General features: G+C 42.3%; 1 protein-coding gene across 1 annotated transcript in view; it reads right to left on the bottom strand.

The window, feature by feature from the left end:
* The window catches only part of LOC126855934 (uncharacterized), a 49,663-nt gene extending 32,793 nt beyond the window's left edge, over window positions 1–16,870 (bottom strand). The window contains 3 exon segments of the mRNA XM_050604020.1: window positions 15,501–15,629; window positions 15,631–15,687; window positions 15,689–16,870. Of these exon segments, the coding sequence (XP_050459977.1) occupies window positions 15,501–15,629; window positions 15,631–15,687; window positions 15,689–15,774 (272 nt within the window). The 5' untranslated portion in view covers window positions 15,775–16,870.
* Window positions 16,871–20,260: the final 3,390 nt, after the last annotated feature.

A 20,260-nucleotide genomic window follows, 5' to 3' on the forward strand; every position in this document is an offset into this window, starting at 1 on the left:
GCGTGAGTTGCGTCGCGTCGAGAGCGAGCAAGAGAGACGGACGGGAAAATCGTTTCTCGCTCGATGGCGTACACACATGACGGAAAATTACCGTCAATCCCCGATAAGTTATCGACAATTTTAGAAGAATGCCGCTGGGAAGTGACGCCACGTCGCGCGCACGTATCGAGCAAAACCGACAATTTGCCCGGTATTAAAGGCAACATCGAGCCGTTACAGATCGAGTCCGCGAGCTCTCTTCCGGTCTCGGTGGTGGAGAAAAACGACGAGACGCGACCATCGTCCGAGGCATCGATGAATTAACGGCACCACTTCTTTCAGCTCTCTCGCCGGATTGTCTAAGATCATCTCTGAGATGGCATGCCGCCGCCTTCCAAATTTCGTCAGCTCCAACGCGCGCGCAAGAGGAAGTTATTACAACGGCGACGCGCGCGCTGTTACATTAGGCAGATAAATGGTGAGATAGATGGGTACCGTAACGACGATAGAAGAGGATTTAAATTACAGTGCTACGCGGCTTAAAACTATTCATACCCGGCTATGGAAAAACATAGGAGCAAATTACAGACGACCGTCTCTGTAATAAACCGCGCAGCGCGTGGACATCACTCATCGTTAATCGTATCATTCTTGATTAGTACGTGATCGTCATAAATTTACGCCGAAAGCGTAATGCCACGTGAAAATTATGGGTTAATTCTGGAAACACGTGCAAATTTGCGTCTACCTTTATGATTTACTCGCTACACCAATTTCAATTTTCTACGTCAGATTGGTCAGATAATATTATCGAGGGCGTGAATGAGTCGGGAGGATAAAAGTTTTCGATTCGACATTTTGGCGACTCGAAGAAGTTCGCGATTTCTAACTGAGAAATGAGACGAAAAGTTGAAGCCAGAAACTCAGAGACTTAATCTCGAGTTCTCCCCCGAGAGACCCGCCCGTAATTAAATATTACAAATGATCGCTGGCTGTATCTTGAAGGTTTCTCGTGATGGCGAGTGAGAAGCGCTCCCAACACGGTAGACCATTGACGATCGTCCCGAAGGGAACAGCCCGCTTGTTCCTGTGACAGGAACGTAACTCGTTCCCGTCACGGGCTCCGAGCGGGCTCCCTTTAACGTGTGCGCTACGCGCTTAAATGAAGAAAATCGAGGGGAAATTAATGTCAGACCGCCGGTCGGTCTGACCTTTAACGTTTCACTCAGGACATGTGTGCAAGACACGTTAAATGGCGCCGTCGTACCGGACGCGTTGGCAATAACGAAGTTATTCTAAAATGACTGTCATGAGTTGCTCAATTTCAGAGAGCGAGACAAATCTTCCTAAATATCTACATAGTTGATATAATTAATATTCTCTCTTCTAACTCTTACATATAATTTTATCTACATATATGTATAACGAATTATTATGATTTTTATAATTATGTTTTTGGCATATATATTTAAAAAGTTTTCTATTCTTAAAAGTTTTTCTCTTATTTCAATTTAAAGCCACGTGAGGAAATATGAGAACACGTACAGCTCAAACAAAATGACGTGATTCTACAACAACACTCGAAAGTTCACAAACAATTCCCTCGCGTATATCTGACCAGGTGCAAGATTGTCATCTCCAAGCTGACGCAACGCAGTAGTTTATCCCGCAGTGAATCCGTCGAACGCAAGCTAGCGGTGCTCTATCAGCGTTAACGGAAGTCAAACAACGTGCATAGATATCGTCTGGTCTAATGTTACGCGAAGCATGATCCAAGTAATTCGAACCTCGGATCTAAGAGCCGCAAAGGCCACGAAGCGTCACAGTACATCGACTAATCACCGTGAGAAGTCTTCCTTCCTCCGCGGAAGCGCTTAATTACCATGGACTCTCTACCGATAACGCGCCCGGGGAACTTCGATCCTTTCGTGCAGCTCGAGACACGAAAGAAGGGTATGGCGGAGGTGGCCGGGGGTCCATCTAGATAGAGTCGTAGTATAAACGGCGATCCATAACGGCTATCCGACGGACGTGAAAGACAATTGGAAACGAGATTTCGTAACGGCGACGATAAACGTAAAAGTAAACGACGCCGCCTCGGGACTCACGGAATTCCGTTCCTCGCTCTATCTCCTCATGAAAATGGAGGGAGGAGAAGATCGGTGTCCTCGTTGAATGAAAATTTTAATCCGCGTTCGCGGCGATGACAATCTTCTGCGAACTTAAGCGAATGTAAACAAGCGAGATCTTTCACTTGTATCGCGAAAACAACGCGGCAATTTAGTTTTGTGCTGAAGAGAAAAATCGATGGTAAGCGATATGAAGCGAATTAAAGTTTCTTATTTTGCAAGAAAAAGATTGGATTTTAGATTTAAAAAATACCTGCATAATTTTAACGATTTTTTTTTTTTAGCACATCAGGAGTACAAAATTATACGAGCTGTTCTTATTTGGAGCTTGAATACCTTAAACCGCTGAAATATGGTGAGTCACGACGGCACGATGATAACTTTGATCTCTATTATGAAACAAGAGTAAGTTTCTTCGAAGTTAGTCTCTTGTCTATATATACAATTATAGTAACGCTATGCTGTTTGTACTTGTACACAGAACAAATCGTGGATAATACTAGAGCTTATTTCACTTACGGACAATGAAATTCGTGAAATCGTGAACAAGCGAGAAAATAACGAGAATCAGCTGCCTGGCAAGTTTCCATCTTTCTCTCTTTCTTTTTCTCGGTAGCATTTACCAAATTTTTCTATCCACGTAAACAAGCTGTCCCCCGACCTACGAGAAATCCGATAGGATCGTTTCCCTCCTACGGTCTCCCATAACGACAGAACTTTTCCTTGTTTCGGTGGCTGGTGAATCGGTGGAAAACACATGTCCTCGGACTACAAGACATACATAGGATCGATCGGGTAGATCGGTGCATTCCTCATCTCTTGTCAAGCACGAGGGAACAGCTCGTCCTCGTCGCTAAGATATGACAAGGACAGAGAGGCAAAGGAAGAATCTTCATCGTTGACGATCATCGTGGAAAAGCAGAACAAGCTGGGCCAGATGGGAGGATCGACCATGAGGAAGGGAGGGAAAAGGTGAAGGTGCAACCAGTCGTAGAAAGCGACCAGTCTGGGTCCGGGTATTCTATTATGCCAGGTTATCTAGATTATGGCATTCCTGCTTCGAGGCAACCTATGGTGGATGGAATGGGGTGTTGCGAGAGACCGAACAGTCACCGGCCGCACTTCTCGCTTTCTATATATCGCGACCCTCGAATGCCCATTAATCCTCCACCCGTCTCGAGAAAAGCTCAAAATTAAAAAAGAAATATGTGTAGATATATATAGGGAGAGGGAGAATTTTCTTTCTCTCTCTCTCTCTCTCTCTCTCTTTCTCTCTCTCATCTAGAAAGGAACGGCCGTTCGGAACAGGTAGCGTTTCATCCATCCAGATGTTCTTTATAATTTTCATTTCTATTTTCTACAATTCGTCATTCCACGTTAGATGACGTTCGACAAACATGCGATTATTCGTGATGTCGAAAATTCTTACGTCATACATGGCAATAGAGTAAGATAAAATTATTTGCTTTTCTTTAAAATTTATATATTATTTTCAATACTTTGCTCAGTAGTAAAAAAATATGTAAATATATCATTTTGAAAAATGGTATTTGAGAATCGGAATATATGGACCGTTGAAAATTCTGCGACCGGGTCGAAAGAAACCAGGTAGGATAAATTCTTTGTTTCTGCGCATTCTTTTTGTTTTTCCATTATCTGAAGATTATGTTGCATTTAGCATGACGGTCTCTAAAATTTACAACGGTTAGCGTATAGCGCCTATAATAATGGCGCCTGTAAAAATTGCGGCGGAACATCTGTCGAGATGTTCTCGTAAACAAACTTATGTCAATATTTCGATCCATTAGCGGGTATTTTTTGATTTTACAACATCTGCCTAGAAGAAGTTGGATATGAATTTATATCTCCAAAGCGCCATTAGCAGGTACTCGAAAAAGATTAAAGCAGGCGCCACGTATATGCATTGTTAGATAAGATTCTGGCAGGTTTTCTTATTTTCAGAAGATTAGGCGATTACGAAAAACGTAATGGCTCGCATAGCAAAACGAAAAAAAGAAACTGCAAACAATCGGAAAAAGGCATTGTGTAATTGATAGTCCTTCTCCATTACTTGGTTTGATAAGCAAGATAAAAAAAGAGCCTCTCTGTTTTTCGTTCTCTTATTTCTTTTAAAGACCCACAATTAAAGAACGCACTATCTTTTCTAGAATCGATTATTAGAGACGATAACAATAGTCACTCAAAGATATATCAAAATTATGACAAAGATTCATCTATAATCTATTTTTCAACTCGAATCCTATATATATTACTCAAAAATATTCCCTTCTTACATATTTTTTATTTCAAAAAAATTAACATTGTAATCAGTAAGGTCGTACTACGTGTTTAATTTTGTTTGTCTAGGCGCAAAACAGATTTTAGTAATCTAATAGAAAATCTCGCTATTCGAAAATGGGATTTCGATGCCATTGTTCTTTGAAAGAGTTATGAGCCAGCCGTGCTTTCTAGCTGTCTTAAGAGATGGCGTCCTATGTAGCTTCAAGGAGGCTGAGATTCGAGAATCACATCTGATTCTCTACCGGTGAATATATTCTTTAAAAAAAAACGCGCGAAAAACGCGAAGAACGCTACCATACGCTTTGCATCGCATTAAAATATTTTGTCGTCTTATAACTTCAACGACCTTTTCTATCTGAGTTTTCGGTCGTTTCCAAGCGGCGCAAAGTTTCACGTAGAGAACTTTTGATCGTTAAAAGTTCTCTCCTAGTGAATAAATGGAATTAATTTAATAAGGAATAACAAAAAGATGCTATATAAATATCGCCTATGTTTCAATTATAACAATGCTAATTTGTGATGCATGAAACATATGTTTTTGACAAATTACCCAAGTTAACTTTCGAAGATTTTGTACGATTTGTTGGAAAAAATTTTCCGTTTGTTTTTCGGCGAGCGTTTTTAAACACCGTAAATATCCTCGATTTTAACGAGTTTTTCTATTTGTACAGCAGCTTTTCTCTCTCTGCTTCACTTGATGAGAACATTGCGCGGGTATGAGACGGGTAAATATTAAAGACTTCGGGGCGCGGCGAAATTTCAGCGCAGTCGGCGCAGCGCGAACTGCACTCGGGGCGCAAATTATCTCATTAAACGCTTCCCCGTTTCGAGACCCTCCGTCTTCCGCGGCGCAACAAAGTGCAGCCGCAATAATTGCGACGTCATTCATACCCTTACAATGCGCCCGGCCCCGGACGAGAGTCACGTTGCGGCGGCTGCAGCGTAGTCGACGCGCTGCGCGCGCGAACACTAATCTTCCAGATAAAGAAAGTAGTTCCCCGGGGCGACAAAAAGAAAAAAAGAAAAAGAAAAAACGCGTGCACAGCCGCGCATATACCTCAATTACACGAAGCCGAAGAGAAGAGACCGCACCTTGTGCCGAAAGAGATGCCCCCCCCCTCATTCGTACTCGGTCAAACTCGAAATGTCTCTGCGGGATAACTCGATGTACACTGGCGTTCATAAGTTCTCTGGCACGCACGCGGAGAAATTAAAGCAGATTTATTAAAGATGCCGTGGAAACTGTGCGACTTTTTAACAGAACGTCGAAAACGTCAATGATAACGATCGCGAATTATTATAATAAATGAATGGAATTAGAATTGCATTTAAAATTGAAATTACACCCGCGTGCTAATTTACATTCACTTAGCGCGATTTTCACGTAAATTCCTCGCAGGAATTCCAATAAATGCAATGCAGTTTCTCGAACTGTTAAAGACCGTACATTTAATGCGTGTATCAGCGGGTGTTCGCCAACTTATGAACGATATTGTATAAATGTATTACGATGGCGCACACACAACGCACATACGCACATATGCGTATATTATAGGTTTACGGTCGCGGGACGGTTGTGAATGCGTCGCTCATTATGATATAATGGGTTATTTCGATCCTTCTCGAATTACCGAGTCGACAACAAGGGGATTCGATTCGAGAGAGCCCGCCCGCTCTCGAGCTTCCTTTGGGTCTTTGCGAGTGCTTTCCATTTGGAAGCAAGATGGAAGAAAGAACGAAACTCTAAAGAAGGACGAAACGAGGAAGTGTAGACTATGGAAAGAGGATGGAAAAAGCGGACGAAAGGATGAAAGAGGACGAAAAGGAACGTTTCAATTGAGCGGTTAAAAGAAATATGATATGAAAAAGTGAAAAATTCCGAATATGAAATAAGCGCGAGAATAACATCTTTTTATAGCTTTTAATAGTGTCGCATTAATATTAATAATATTAATATTAACATTAATAAGCAAAATACTCTGCAATGGATTCTTGACTTATTTACTCGCTGTTATTATTCTCATAAGCCGCGTTAAGAATCTGTTTACTATACATTTTACTGTATTTTTTAATATATCCATAAAAAATTAAAAGGAAAATCTCGAAAGATTAATTTATTTTCATCAACTTAACTTATTTTCATCTTTTCATGCAAAGATTCGAACAACTCGAGGGAATACGTCAGAAACCAAGGACAGTTATATATCACACACACGTTCCTTTCTATTACCTTACATTTGAACGAAAGATTCTAAGGTGCAATCTCCTTCACGGTTTCGCGAGCGAAACATGCACTTATACGCACTTCACGCATTCTCTCCAGTCCACGTCCACCCTCGTTCTTCGCGTAGTATGTCGCTTCGTAGACGAGTTCGCATACGAGTCCCCTGCCTCGACACACCGAGGAGCTTTAGAGAAATCACTGAGTCTTCCGGGTGTGACGGAGCGGAAATCGCCATTGTGTCGCACTAGCACGGCTCTTCGCTCTTCGCGCACGACTCGCGCCTCGGAAGAAAGAAGGGAATGGATCGCCGTGCCAGGGCGAGGACTCGCTTTTCACTACGTGTGCTATGCAACGGCAATCATGAGGGGAGGACCAAGGGCAATGCGTCGTGATGGCGATTGTGCTCGCACGCTCGACGTTTTGCTCGTCGAGCGAAGCGTATAAGAAATTTTGATTAGACGTTTCGATCGCGAGAAACTCACAACCCAATCGATTCTTATTCTATTTATGTGCGATACACGGCGACTGAAAGCAGATGTGTGGTACGTGGGTACATTTCTAATATAAAAATTGAAGATAAAATCATTTAAATAGTATATCGTTTAAATAAAATTATCTATAAATTATATTCTCTCTCTTTCTTTCATTTTTCCTGAAGATAATTGGCACAAGTACATAAAGGAAATATTTATTTAAAATAAAATAAAAAATACTAATTCGAATAATTTTAAAAAACTTTCAATTATATAAGAAATTTTTTTTAAATAATAACTAAAGTTGTCAGATTTCCGTTGATTATTTCAAATATGCGTTATTTTAAATGTTATAAACAGTAAATACAAAAAAAAAAAAAAAGAAAATTAGAAAAAAGAAATATAAAAACAAATTTCGAACATCTAAAGACCGTCAAAATCGTTCTGCATCAATTTTTCGCAATCGACGTGTTTAATGCTTTCAATCTAGTAACCGAATTATCGCAACGCGTTAAAATTCACGCGAATAACGCGGCCGAGTATATGTATTTTGCACGCAAGCAGTCGATCGCGATCGCTAATTGGACCAACGAATGCCGACGAGTATCTTCTCTCGCGACTTCCCGTGGGAATGAAATTATCCCGCGCTGCGCTCACGTATACATATATGTGTGTGTGCACGCGGGTGCACGAGATGCATCGCCGGCGTACGCGCGGCGAGCCCGCAATTATTTTAAGTGCGCGGCGATATCCAAGTAGCTATTAATGACGTTCCCGCGGACGGAATCGCGTGCCGAACGCGGATAACGCGGCGCGTTCGTGTACGACGACGACATATGTACGTACGTACACACGTGGGCGTGAATTAATAGGCGTAATAATGATCGTTACGGTACACCGAGTCCCGGCGATATAGTTTTTCTTCGGGACGTCACGTCGCCCGCTGAGACGCAAAGGTTTCGGTTACCGGAGATCGCCCGTCGATGTAATCGTTAATAATCCTGACCGCGCGTCTCGATATCTCGCGGAGATGCTGCGTGGCTTTTAGCATTACGGCGAATTTATAACCGACGTTTTGTCCCACTCGTTATTGATGTCGTACCAGTACTCGGCGCTTGACGCTGTCGCTCGTTTTCACATGACCATAATTATGAAAAATTGCAATTCGCGAAATATCGTTCTGAAAATTGTAAGGCACTGTCTTATTCATATAATATATGTACATAAAATGTTTGTATGTAATCAATAATTTTCATATTTAAAGAATTACGCTTTATATTTATATGTAAAATGTAATTATGTAATCAATTTTTAATAAAGACACTTTGTGGATATAAGTAACGATTATGCTTATAAAATTGCAAAACAGTAAGGTAATGTTGTAATTAATAAATCAATTTATGATAAGACGTTAGTATTTAAAGATGAACATGGTTAACGCTTGTACAATAATACTGAATTGCAAGCACAAATAATTAATTATAATAATGATTACAAAAACACCATCATAATATTTAATAATTCAATCAATTTCGATAGGCAAGACATTCTCAAAAAATGACAGTTTACATTTATGTAATTACACCCCATTATATCGCGAACCACGAGCGACCACCACGACCGCCCTTACACGTCAGACATCCGCAATGTTATTCTTCACGCCACCCTCGAATAACAGAAACGGATACGGCGCATCGTCCTCACCGTGCAATGTGGTATGACACGAAATTAGGCACGGCGGTAAATTCTGGCGGTTGAGTGGTCGTGCGTTTTATGGATTACAGTTTGCTGTCCTGACGCACTACAGTACATCCCTCTAAGCCGTGTAACCGGGGACTGTTCGGAGGGCGCAGGGGCGAGCCCTTCATCTTTCTCGAGGTGGGTCATAGAGCTCCTCCCCCCGACAGGAAGCAGCTGCAGCTGCGACGATACTCTTTCGATTACATAGTGGTGGCTTTTCGCTTTTGCGGAGAGAGCTCGGTATCGCCCTGTCGAGTTTCCAGTTTCCAGGCTCTCCTGCCGCCCATAATTAACCATAATAAGGTCCCGGTAATGTGCGACGGTATATATACTTTTTCGACGATATAATGTGGCTCGTATACGCGACTTTGCGCTCGAACGGCGATGCTCGTCGTGTTTGGAGCAGGAAGCGGTGTCGGAACGGATTACTCCAATATGGAGTGGCGATTAGCGGGTGTGGCTATCGCGCCAGGACTTTTTTACCGTACGAACGGGTTCATAAAGTGCCTGCGCGAATTGGCCGCGGACGATTGCAAACGCGCGGAACCAGTTTCCTGAATTACTGGAAAAACGCCGCTCCGCGCGCTCCATTCCCGGTTCGCTTTTGCATCGCTTCGGCAATAAATATCGAGTGATCGGAGAAATAACGGTAATGTCAATAGCTTGAAAGTGGAATCTTTAAACATAGAATATTTATCTTTCTTTGTACTTTGAAGCCACGAAATGTTATATCGACATCACATCGGCACATCGGTTTCAAACAAACTTCTCGCCATACATCCTGCATATTTACTTTCTTCAATCAAAACAGCTTTGTTGGCAAAAATCAGTTATGTGTATAAAACTAAATTTTTTTTTTTATAAAAGTGTTTTTTTCCTTTTAGTAATAAAAATACTGACATTTATATCGTGCAGTTTTTGGGGAATAAAGATTTACTAAATTATGATTGTATCATCAATTTTATAATGAAGTAAGATTTGCATCGAGTCACGGTAGCATCGTAGTAGTAGTTAGACATATGTTTCGAAAAAAGAAGTATTACACGGATAAATAAGTCTCTAAACGAGTTTATAATGACCAGTCGTGTCCGCCGGCATATATTGCCCGCCGCCGCTTCATCAAAAAAAATGAACACGAAGGACACCGTAAGACAGAAAGAAAGTGTCTCGCAAGTTCACGGAGATATTTACGCGCTGTCCGCGTACTCGTAAATGTCGCCATGGCGTCTCGCTTCTCGTTTTCCTCGGCTCGACGTGACAGCCTGTTAGACTTTAATGATGAATAATTAATTTGCGGCTCGTTAAGCGGCGCTCGCGCCGACCGTCCTCATCTCTCTCAGACTTGTCTTGAAATAGGTCGTCTCTCTTTAACGATATAACGTGTATGTTGAATTATATTTTTATTTCTCGCTATAATCACAATAGCCGACTCGACTTTTTCCCTTCGTACTTGAATCGTTTGAAACGTGCGGCCGCCGACACAATTATCGCTGCAAGTTCACCTAGGAATTTTCAATTTTCGAGACGGAAGATAGGCGTTACTTTGCTCCGGGAAGCCGCCGATTTAAGGAACGCGCGTTCGTGTCTACGGGATTTCACACCGCTCATCGTAATCATAGCCCGCGGTGCGAAGCTACTGGCGACGCGCAGCATCCGCGTGCTACATCGGATCTTCTTCGAATCCGCTGGCGTATTCTAGCTGACCTGCTTTCGCTAATAAGCGTCGAAGAAAGGTGATTGGTGGCACCGAGTTCCGCGGTCAAAGTTCAAATGAGAAAACTTTAATCTTACGGCCATTGTGAATGATTTATTCGCTATTACAATGTATATATATTTTGTCGAGCGGTAACGGGAAATTTTTGTGTTCGCGAGATAAAGAAAAGAAAATTCATTGACACATGTATCAATTCCCGTTTAATAGCAACGGTTAATTTTTTATCTACGCGATTAAAAAGTATATTTATATACTTTATCCAATTTATAATCCAAAATGATTGAATTATAGAATATTGTTCGTGCAATCGGCGTTTAATGCGATATCTAAAATTTACGGCGACAAGCAACGTTCGTTGTAATGGCAATTAAGATTCCGATATGAGTATTTTTACGCCTACGTGATGCCGTTCATGGCTCGTCGTGACTGAAACATCCGTTGGTTTCCGCGTGATTCGCTATGACGGTAGCGCGGCACCGGGCAATGGGTTATTTCCACGAATCGACCAGCGAATTCTCAATCCTCAGGAACGGAGGGTACTAGTTTCCTCGGGAAACCGCTGATTTGCGGTGGCTGTAAATCGATGTTGCTTTAATACTCGGTGCTATAAGCGCCACGGTACTCGAAGGTACGAAGGCGAATAATAGAAGGAAGCTTCTGCGGCTTTCAAAAACGAGCTTCTCTCGCCATGTGTACCACGGCAATTTAATAACAGAAACTGTGGGCCAAAGTATAACGAGTAGCCACATTTTCGCGGAAAATTAATTAATGTCTGTCCTCTGACGGCGATTGTTGTTCGATAATTTCAAGTCTGAGCAAAAAAAAAAAAAATCATCTTGCGACAAAGAAATTTAACTAAAACATTGATTTAATATACGCGTATAATTCAACATAAATAATTTACGTCATCTACATAGACGGTGCGAAAGCGATTTTGTCGACACGCGTGTTCGGAGAAACGGAACAAAGTCGCAAAGAGAAAAAGAGAGATACACGTATACGGTTGCAGAATTCACTGCACGAATTCCTTGAATGATGCGACCGGTCGCCTCTATACAATGATGCATATATAGAAATCCACCTACTAAGCATATCCCGACACTGGCAATTCCAACGATATGACGAATAGATTGCGGTCGCGAGTTCTGGGTATTCGACTTGGCCGCTTGGTATCGAGCCAATGCTCGCCATTCATTAAGATTGTTCGTAAACGATGTCGAGGTCTGGCATATCGAACGTATTAATCAAACAAAAAACTAATATTAGAGCGCAGTGTGACCGGACAAGTGTGTCACCAGACTTGAAACCTGATATTTATATGAAGATATCGATTATATCTATTGGTTTATCGTTACAAAAAACCTCGGAACGATGTCACGGCTTTCACGGATATTATTGTTTCATCGTGACGATATAAATAACGTTGCAACAAACATTCGACGATGAAACCTTATATTTGCATAAAAATATTATTAATCGCTTTGTTTTTTTATCGATGTGGTAAAAAAGAAAATTTCTTTTACGATATCGAGAATGTTCTGTAGAATTATAGCAGCACTATTATTGAAACATAAGCAACAGGCAGAAGGCATTCTTTGAATTTCACTAAAAGAAAAAAAAAAACAATTGTGCATAAGATAAAATATAGCAAAAAAGAATAGATTTAATAGCATCAAAATTATTAGTTTTTTTTGTCGTTACTGAATGCGATAAAATTATCCGCGATATCAATAAAGAGAAGGGAGAAAAGATAGAAGAAGAGGCAGAGAGTTCAATAATCTAGCAGCACAGATCTCGTTGTTAGCATTGAAGTCTCCAACGGCGATGTGCCACGACTTCTCCTCGTCGCTCGTTTTTCGCTCGTTTGCATGAAAAGTGACGCATAGACGGAGAAAGAGAGAAAAAGAGAGAGACTCGCGAGTGTATTACTTTGCTTCGTCGTATTTTGAGACAGAAAAAGAGAGATCTCGCCTGCGTATCTCGCATAGCGATTTAAAAAAACGGAGCACGATACGGGCTCTCATAATGGACACTGTCACCGTCTCTGCACAATGCGCACGAACATGCTTCACGAACTCTCTTTTTTTCTTTTCTTCTCTTAATAAACCGTACAAAGCTTACGGAGAGCGGCAATCATTTTCGAGCGATCCATTCTCGAACAGGCAGTAAACGTCGGAGTTCACGCTTCATTCGATAGTTGCTGGCGATCATCGCGGAAACAGATTTATGATAATCAAGCGGCATCGGTTGTCTCTTTTTCTCTCTCGTTTTCTCACCAGCGGCCGATAGCTTTCTTAAAACGAATTTCGATTTCCCAATAAGAGGCCGAGATTTACGACCTCCCGTTTCGCCCGGGCGCCTTTTTTGCACCTTGTCACGTCCCCTCTACCCCGCTGCACGGCTCGGGACTCTTTTTTTCGGGCCTCGCGAAGGAGGTGCGCGCGTTTTTTTACTGCCCCTTCATACTGCCTGACAGCGTCCCTCTCCTGCGCAAAATGGATTCACGTATGCGAGAACGTGCAACGCTCGCTCGCTCACTCACTCACTGATTCACGCATTCGCTCACTTGCTCACCGAGAAACCGTAACCGGCTTGTAATGCATGCATGATCGTCAAAGTCAGGTCAGGGTAAGATTGACTTGCCGGGTCTTCGTAAGCTGAGAATAGTACGTCCGGATTTTCGCTGTGCCAGCGACATTTTATTTCGAAGTTAAAACAAATTGACAAAATAAAAATCATCCCGTTAAGCAAAGTCGAGCAACAGATGCAATTATAAACGGTTACGTAATGCAGTTTCGTAATTACGATTGAAAGCGAAGAAACGGACATTTGTCTTTTCACTGGATAATTAGAGGTGTGTATAAGATTGAGATTTTTCGATCATTTAGTGTGAGATTAAAGATAAGAGAAAAAGAAAGATGTGTTATCGGAATTCGACATTAAAAGCAGCGGTTGAAATGATCAAACATTAATTAATTGAGGTAACGTCATTAATTGAGGTTGTTAATCGAAGTTATCTCGAGAAGAAAATTGGCCGACTTCTTTCCATGGCATAAAAATGGAAACGTTACACTCGTTAAGACTCAAAGATCGGCGGATTCGAGATGTGAAATACGAGTAGCACGAGGAAATATAGTCGAGAGGACATCTCTCGTCGTCGAAGACAACGGACAAAAAAGTCTGTCGCGAATTACGCAAACCGCTTCACACTAGACGAAAGAAATCGTCGGGATTAACGAGGTACGGTATAAGGTTCGTGTTTCGAGCAAAAAAAAAAGAAACGTTACGAGACTGTGACAGTTAACTTTACCGCGTGATTATGCAGGCAAGCGAACAGGAATTCAGCTACAAAGTCGGTTACAATGTTGCATATCCACACGCGCATACATACATGCATATATGCGCGATTCGTTGCAGTTTTGCGTCGCTATTCTCGATTAGACAAGTCATGTTTGGCCGTTCTTATCGATCAATTACTGCTAAAAAGCGCTATATGTCAATGTAAAGATATATATTATTAGAGAAAGAATTTCATTCGAATTAAACGATATCCTTTATTAAGATTAAGAGAAATTGATAACGTTGCTTGGTAAAATTGTAAAGATTTTCAATTTCAAAAATTTTCACAGTTCGAAACTCGCGACATCGAGAAAAATAAAATTCGATATATTCGAGATTGTTCATGCGTAAGTATAAAACTATCGAAATATCTCAACTGCCAGAAATATTCAATTTCTAACTCTTAACTTTGAAGCTCACAGTTCCGAAATTTTCGGCTGGCGGTTCAGAAATTCCCAACTTTCAAGGCTTCGGAATTTTCGATATCGAAAAGTTTTAGTTACAAAATTACTTCTCTTCTGTCAATCACAGGATTGGTTACCACTACCGTTACAACGAACTTTCCTCCGATTTGCATCGAGTGTTCTATACAGCACGTATTCGCGACTGCAGCAGCAGCAGCAGCACAACATCGGCTACAATATTGCGCCTGCCATAATCCCAGCGCGCTTCTGACACGTCGCTTCTGCCTCTCTTTCTCCACGATCGCCTGCAATTTGGACGTCACGGAGGAAATCCTCGCCACGACCGGGATCAGCCAATTCGCCAGCGCATTAAAGTCGTACGTACGTACATACACATATGCGGCGTCGCTGCCGCAATTTTGGCAGACGCGATGATACCACGCCCGGCACGATAAAAGCACGCCGGAAGTGAACGGAGCGAGAATCAACCGAGGGAGCGAGAGAGGGTGCCTGTTATTCGAAACGACGACGCCGGTCCCGCCGCGCCGTGAGAAATCGATTTGCCGGCAAAATGCTCGCTCGCAAACATACACACGGACGACCTTAAACGTCTTGGCACACGCGCCAAATGCACGCATATAGTTCTCTTCGCCTGCGCGATTCGCTAACGACAATAGGAAAGATTGGGACATTGGGACGGTGACAGAGAAAAATGCCGGGAAAAGATCTGTCATGAGGTCTCGAGCTTTACGGAAATTTCTAAGCGATGCCAGTATGAGGAACGGATAAAGTTGAGTTTGCCCGTTCACATATAGTTGTGTGCATGTATTCTTTGTTGAATATGTTACGAAGAGATTATATATATTTATATTTTTTTACTGCATATTTAACCCTCATTGTAAGAGCAATTATTAAATTCTTATTCCACATCTAGAATTAAATGTGTGAAGACAATTTTTCATATTTCACACAAAAATAATTTTGTTCCGCCCAATATAATTTCAATATATACAAAAAAAAATTATTATCAACATTATCCACGATTACAAATTCGGGAAGAGAAAAATTCTCCTCGCGTTCCTCCGTTTAAAAAAATCATACTTAAGAATCGGCATGATGGGGCTCTCCTCGTTTCGTCGCGACAATTAGAATCTTAAGAAAAAAGGCGTTACACGCATCTGTTAGTTTCGCACTTACATGGAATTGGTGGTGTTCCAATACATGCTGATCGTCTTGGCGCAGTTGCTCACAGTCGACAGTAATACCGTTTGTAGACACACGAGGAACACCAGAGTTACGAAGGACGTGGAAACCATGGTAACAACGTGGATGACGACTAGCACCGTCACCACGGGCACTCGGACTCGACAACAACCACCAACAGCACCCGTTGCACTTTCGCCCGCGACCTCGTTGCAGTCGTCCACAACGACCACCTACTTCTTCCACCACTGTCGCACCTCCGCCACATGCACACTTCACTTTGATTTCCACGTTGTTTTTTTTTTTTCGTCGATAAATCGCGGCGATCTTGCGACGTCTCCTTATCCACCCTTTATCAGGATAATTCCCGTCGCTTTTACACTGTCATCCCGAGTAAATCCAATATAATGATCTTCGGCGATTCTTAACGCTCGACGAGAGATGTTATCGTAGATTCAGCGTATCGACGAGATTTCGATTTTACACGAATCCAAGTCGCAACAATCAGACGCGATTCGCCTCTCTCGGCGCGTCGTTGTCGATGGTATCCGAAATGACAACGCCGGTTCCATGGGTCCAGCCTGTGTTTCTCTCGCCCGGAGCACAGATCACGAGATCGTTCATCGGTTCAGTTTTTCTTCCGAGATTCTTTGGAAATGATATAGCGACGATGTTGATCGCGGAATTGCCGTTGCGACGCTACGCAAACGCGAAACGGACGTGTTCTTGGTTAAAATTGTTGCAGAGCGCAAAGCTATCCGTCGCTCGCCGTCGATCATTCAATACGGCGAATGCACGCGACACCGCTCGACATATTAGAGAGTCAAAGCACGGATTTTCGACGGCAGTCAGGAATGCGTAGACCGTGTAAAATGAGTATTGCGTGATGACGCTAGACCGGCGGATTTGTAATTTTTTAATCAACACTTTTTAAGCGCACCGTCTCAAGGAAGATTCTCGTGTCCCCACGTACATATCCGTCGAGACGCGTGATGCGGGAGCTGTCGATCGCAGATCTTAATTACACAGCATAAATCTCACTACAATGAGTATAACGGAATCCAATATTTCAGGTGATATTATCCCTCTCGGCACAAGCACTGTACAATATCCTCTACACACTGACGACGCGTCGAATAGCACTTTCAAAATCGCACTCGCGACGATTGCCACGAAATTCCGACAAGGCATCCGAATCGGCGAGATATCTGTCGAAGAACGAAACACCACTGTTGCATCGATACCACGACTGTCGAATTCTCGCGGCGACGATCGTCAAGTCGAGTTAAGAGTATAAGGACGCGAATGCCTGAGAGATACGGCTCTCTCGTCGGCGAAGTAAGAGAACACAACCTCGTTGCTCGGCGTCGCGGACGCGTCTGTCGGCCGAGCCGTTCGTCTCGCGTCGGCAGACTCGGCTGGCGGCGGCTCGAGCGCCGAGCGTCGGCGGACTCGCCCGAAATTCGCCGAAGTCCTTGCGCTGTCCCGTATCTCTCTCTCTCTCTCTCTCTCTTCGTCGGTGACTCTCGGGTTCCTTGGCTTTCGCTGGCTACGCGACGGTATTACGCCGCTCGCTCTCGAGATGTGAGTTTTGCAGCGACTGTCCACTCCTCTTTCTATGCAGCGCGATATTTTGCGCTTGCAGTGACAAAATTTTTTCCGCTGAATGCGTTGTTTTATACATGGCTATCTGAGTAAATTCCGTGCAGAATGCTCTAATCGAGTGAAGGAATATATATAGTGTAACGAATTATGACAGGACAAATTTCGCGTATTTCGTTTTTTAAATCGTGTGAAACGTATATTCTTTAAACTTATTGCGAAAACAATGATTAAGTAATAATAATGATTTAAAGTTTCCATCGAGAGTAATAGTACATGTTACTCCCTCCAATTTAAAAAGAATAAATGTTTTATACTCGAGAATATACATATATTTTCTAAGCAACATTATACTTGATTTTTTCTATTTTATAGACAAAAAATATTGCGTTGAAAAAGTTTCGTAATTTTTTAGGAGGAGAAATTCTTGAATTTCTCCTACAAAATTCTACGTTAATATTTTTTGGATTTGTCACTTTATCTAAATACAGGACTGACATAAAGCAGATCAAACAAGCTCGAGTGTGCGCCGGCCGTTATTTCGGTTACAGCATTGCCGTGGCGAACTCAAACATTTCTCCAATTCCCGAGGGGAAGAAGGGGGTAGTTTGATACTCATTATGGAAAACAACCACCATGATGAATTCGTTCCGGGAGTCGGAAAAGGATAGAAAAGGAGCATGTCACATATATGCATTCATTTCACGCACTAATGTTACACACAGCAGCGACTTTTCAGAATCATTACGTACGATTCTCGCTTTAGTATTCTCCTTTATCTTCGATTGTACAGACAGAAGCAGGAAGAGGTTCGATTATGACGGGGCGCGGGGATATTTCTTGTTCACGCCATCAACGCTCCCTCGGCTCGGCACTTTCCGGCGCGGAAAGACGAAAAACAGAGATTCAATTCTGAAGAAGGAATGCCGGGAGAAATGGGGACGCCGTACTCTTTGATGCCACCCGTAGGCGATGATAGGTGCGAAGTGTATATGAATCTCATACGAGGGTTGTAAATCTCTTTCCTTTTATAATCTAGCTCGGGGAGAGCCATCTCTCTCTCTCTCTCTCTCTCTCTCTCTCTCTCTCTCTCTCAGGGACGAATCACGCGTGTTTACGGAGGTTGGAGCGTCGCGGAGCATTCAAACGCACTGCGGGGTATCATACGTGGACTTACGGAAGGGGAGAACAGCTGACGAGGGAGTGAAAGCGAGAGATATACGCGCGGATATGGTCGATAGGCGGAAGATGATGACTCTCGTGCGATACGCTCTCGCTCAAAAGGCTTTCCGCTCTCTTTTCCCGTGATCCTCCGCACTCTGCCGTTCCCTCGAGAGAGTCTCAATTTCGCACCCTTTGAGCCGCGGCAGCCGTGACCACGCTACTAGGCAACCTCTTCACAAAGTGAGATCCGCTCGCGTTAATGAGACACCGTTATGGTACTTTTTTTGCTACCCGTCGAGCCGACCACTGTCCCGAGACTTACCGGGTTTATCGGTCATGGATAAATGCAGTCGAAATTCTGAACTATCTCGTATAATAGAATTATATATAGATGTCTTGAATCATGCGTGAGAATTAAGGTAAATGTCTCGAATATCGATCTGCAAATTTACAAACTTATCGAGGCGTGACTCACCGCCACCGCCACACTGTTTACAGCAGGTGGAATTACACGCATTAGAACCTGCTACGCTTTCATAGAAGAAAGAGCGCCTCTTCCGCAACGTATGGGTGATGTGCACCTGTCACATGCACGAAATAATATTCCACGTCTACGAACAAGTAGAGTAGAATCGAATATTCGGCCACGAACAAATGGAGCGTTGAATTCGCCCGAGTATCGCGGCTGGATATCCCATTATGTCATGCAATATACCAGCGAGAATATATTGTCGAGTATAAATTAGAATCGAAACTCGCAAAGAAGTTAGTATCATGTACAAATATATTGTCAATTTTCGTCTGCAACGCTGAAATACTGTCTTCTTTATACGAGTTTATATTGCGAGAGGAAAACCTATGCGAGAACTAGCGCAATAATAATTTATTTTACAAAGCTTGGCTTGAGATAGAAATTCTTCGTATCGCGTACATGCATATGTTCCCATATTTCTTGTCTACCGTAAAATAAATAATGGGCGATAATGAAAGGATGGTTAGAATTCGCGAATTAATATCATCAATATTTTCATTTCCGCCCTTTTCAGAAACTTTAAAAGAATATGAAAATAATGGTGAAATACTTATTTTTTATATTTTATTTTATATTTTACCCAGGTTTAGTTTTGTCAAGTGCTGCGAATATTGATAATTATTTGTGCAAAATAAGATAATTGTGCTATCTAAAAAATAATATCGCATTTTTAATAAATTACAAGTAAGCCAAATTAATTATTGCATTTATGTAAAAAAATTTGTAATGTCTTTAATAAAGTTAAAATAAATCTTTTTATAACGATTCCATTTAATTTTAATATGTCCACTATAATTTGATGATTTTTCAGAATGACTAGTTTGACCTACTATAATTTATCAAACGTTGCCCCCCATCACTTTAGTCAAGACTATATAACGTTAAAACTGTCGAGCGTAAAAGCGAGCGTTCAAAGGACTCGGACGAGCACCATTCAATCTTAAACGCGGCTCTTATAGATGACAAGAAATAAAAGCGACCGAACCACCATAATCCAGGCTAAAGTGAAAACCGCGAAAAAAAGCGGAGTATCGATCATCATCGTTCGAGGCGCATCTCGACGCGTGTCCGCCGCATTCAGCGCGATGCATCTCGTGGCACAATTAATGTTACCCCGACGAGCAAAGAGGATTATTAGACGAGAGTGATGAATGACCGGCGCAGACAGGGGCGTACCGCGCGACGTGGGGGATGCCAGTGGTTAGGATTTATTTTCGGGTTACGAACGCGGTGGTTGTTTGAGTGCGTGGGGAGGACGAGGGGAGACGAAGGGGAAAGAGTCCTATAGTGAGATATTGGAGAATGATTTCATGCCTGCATTCCTCGGACCCCGTGAGCAACGAAGGAGAGATGCGCGCGCGGAGCCTATCTGGAATAATAGAATACCATTTGCCATTGTGTTTCTTTCTGTCTGTCTCTCTTTCTCTTGATCCGATGGTGGATACAAACGCGTATC

The sequence above is a fragment of the Cataglyphis hispanica genome, chromosome 17 (genome assembly GCF_021464435.1).
Source record: "Cataglyphis hispanica isolate Lineage 1 chromosome 17, ULB_Chis1_1.0, whole genome shotgun sequence".
NCBI lineage: Eukaryota > Metazoa > Arthropoda > Insecta > Hymenoptera > Formicidae > Cataglyphis > Cataglyphis hispanica.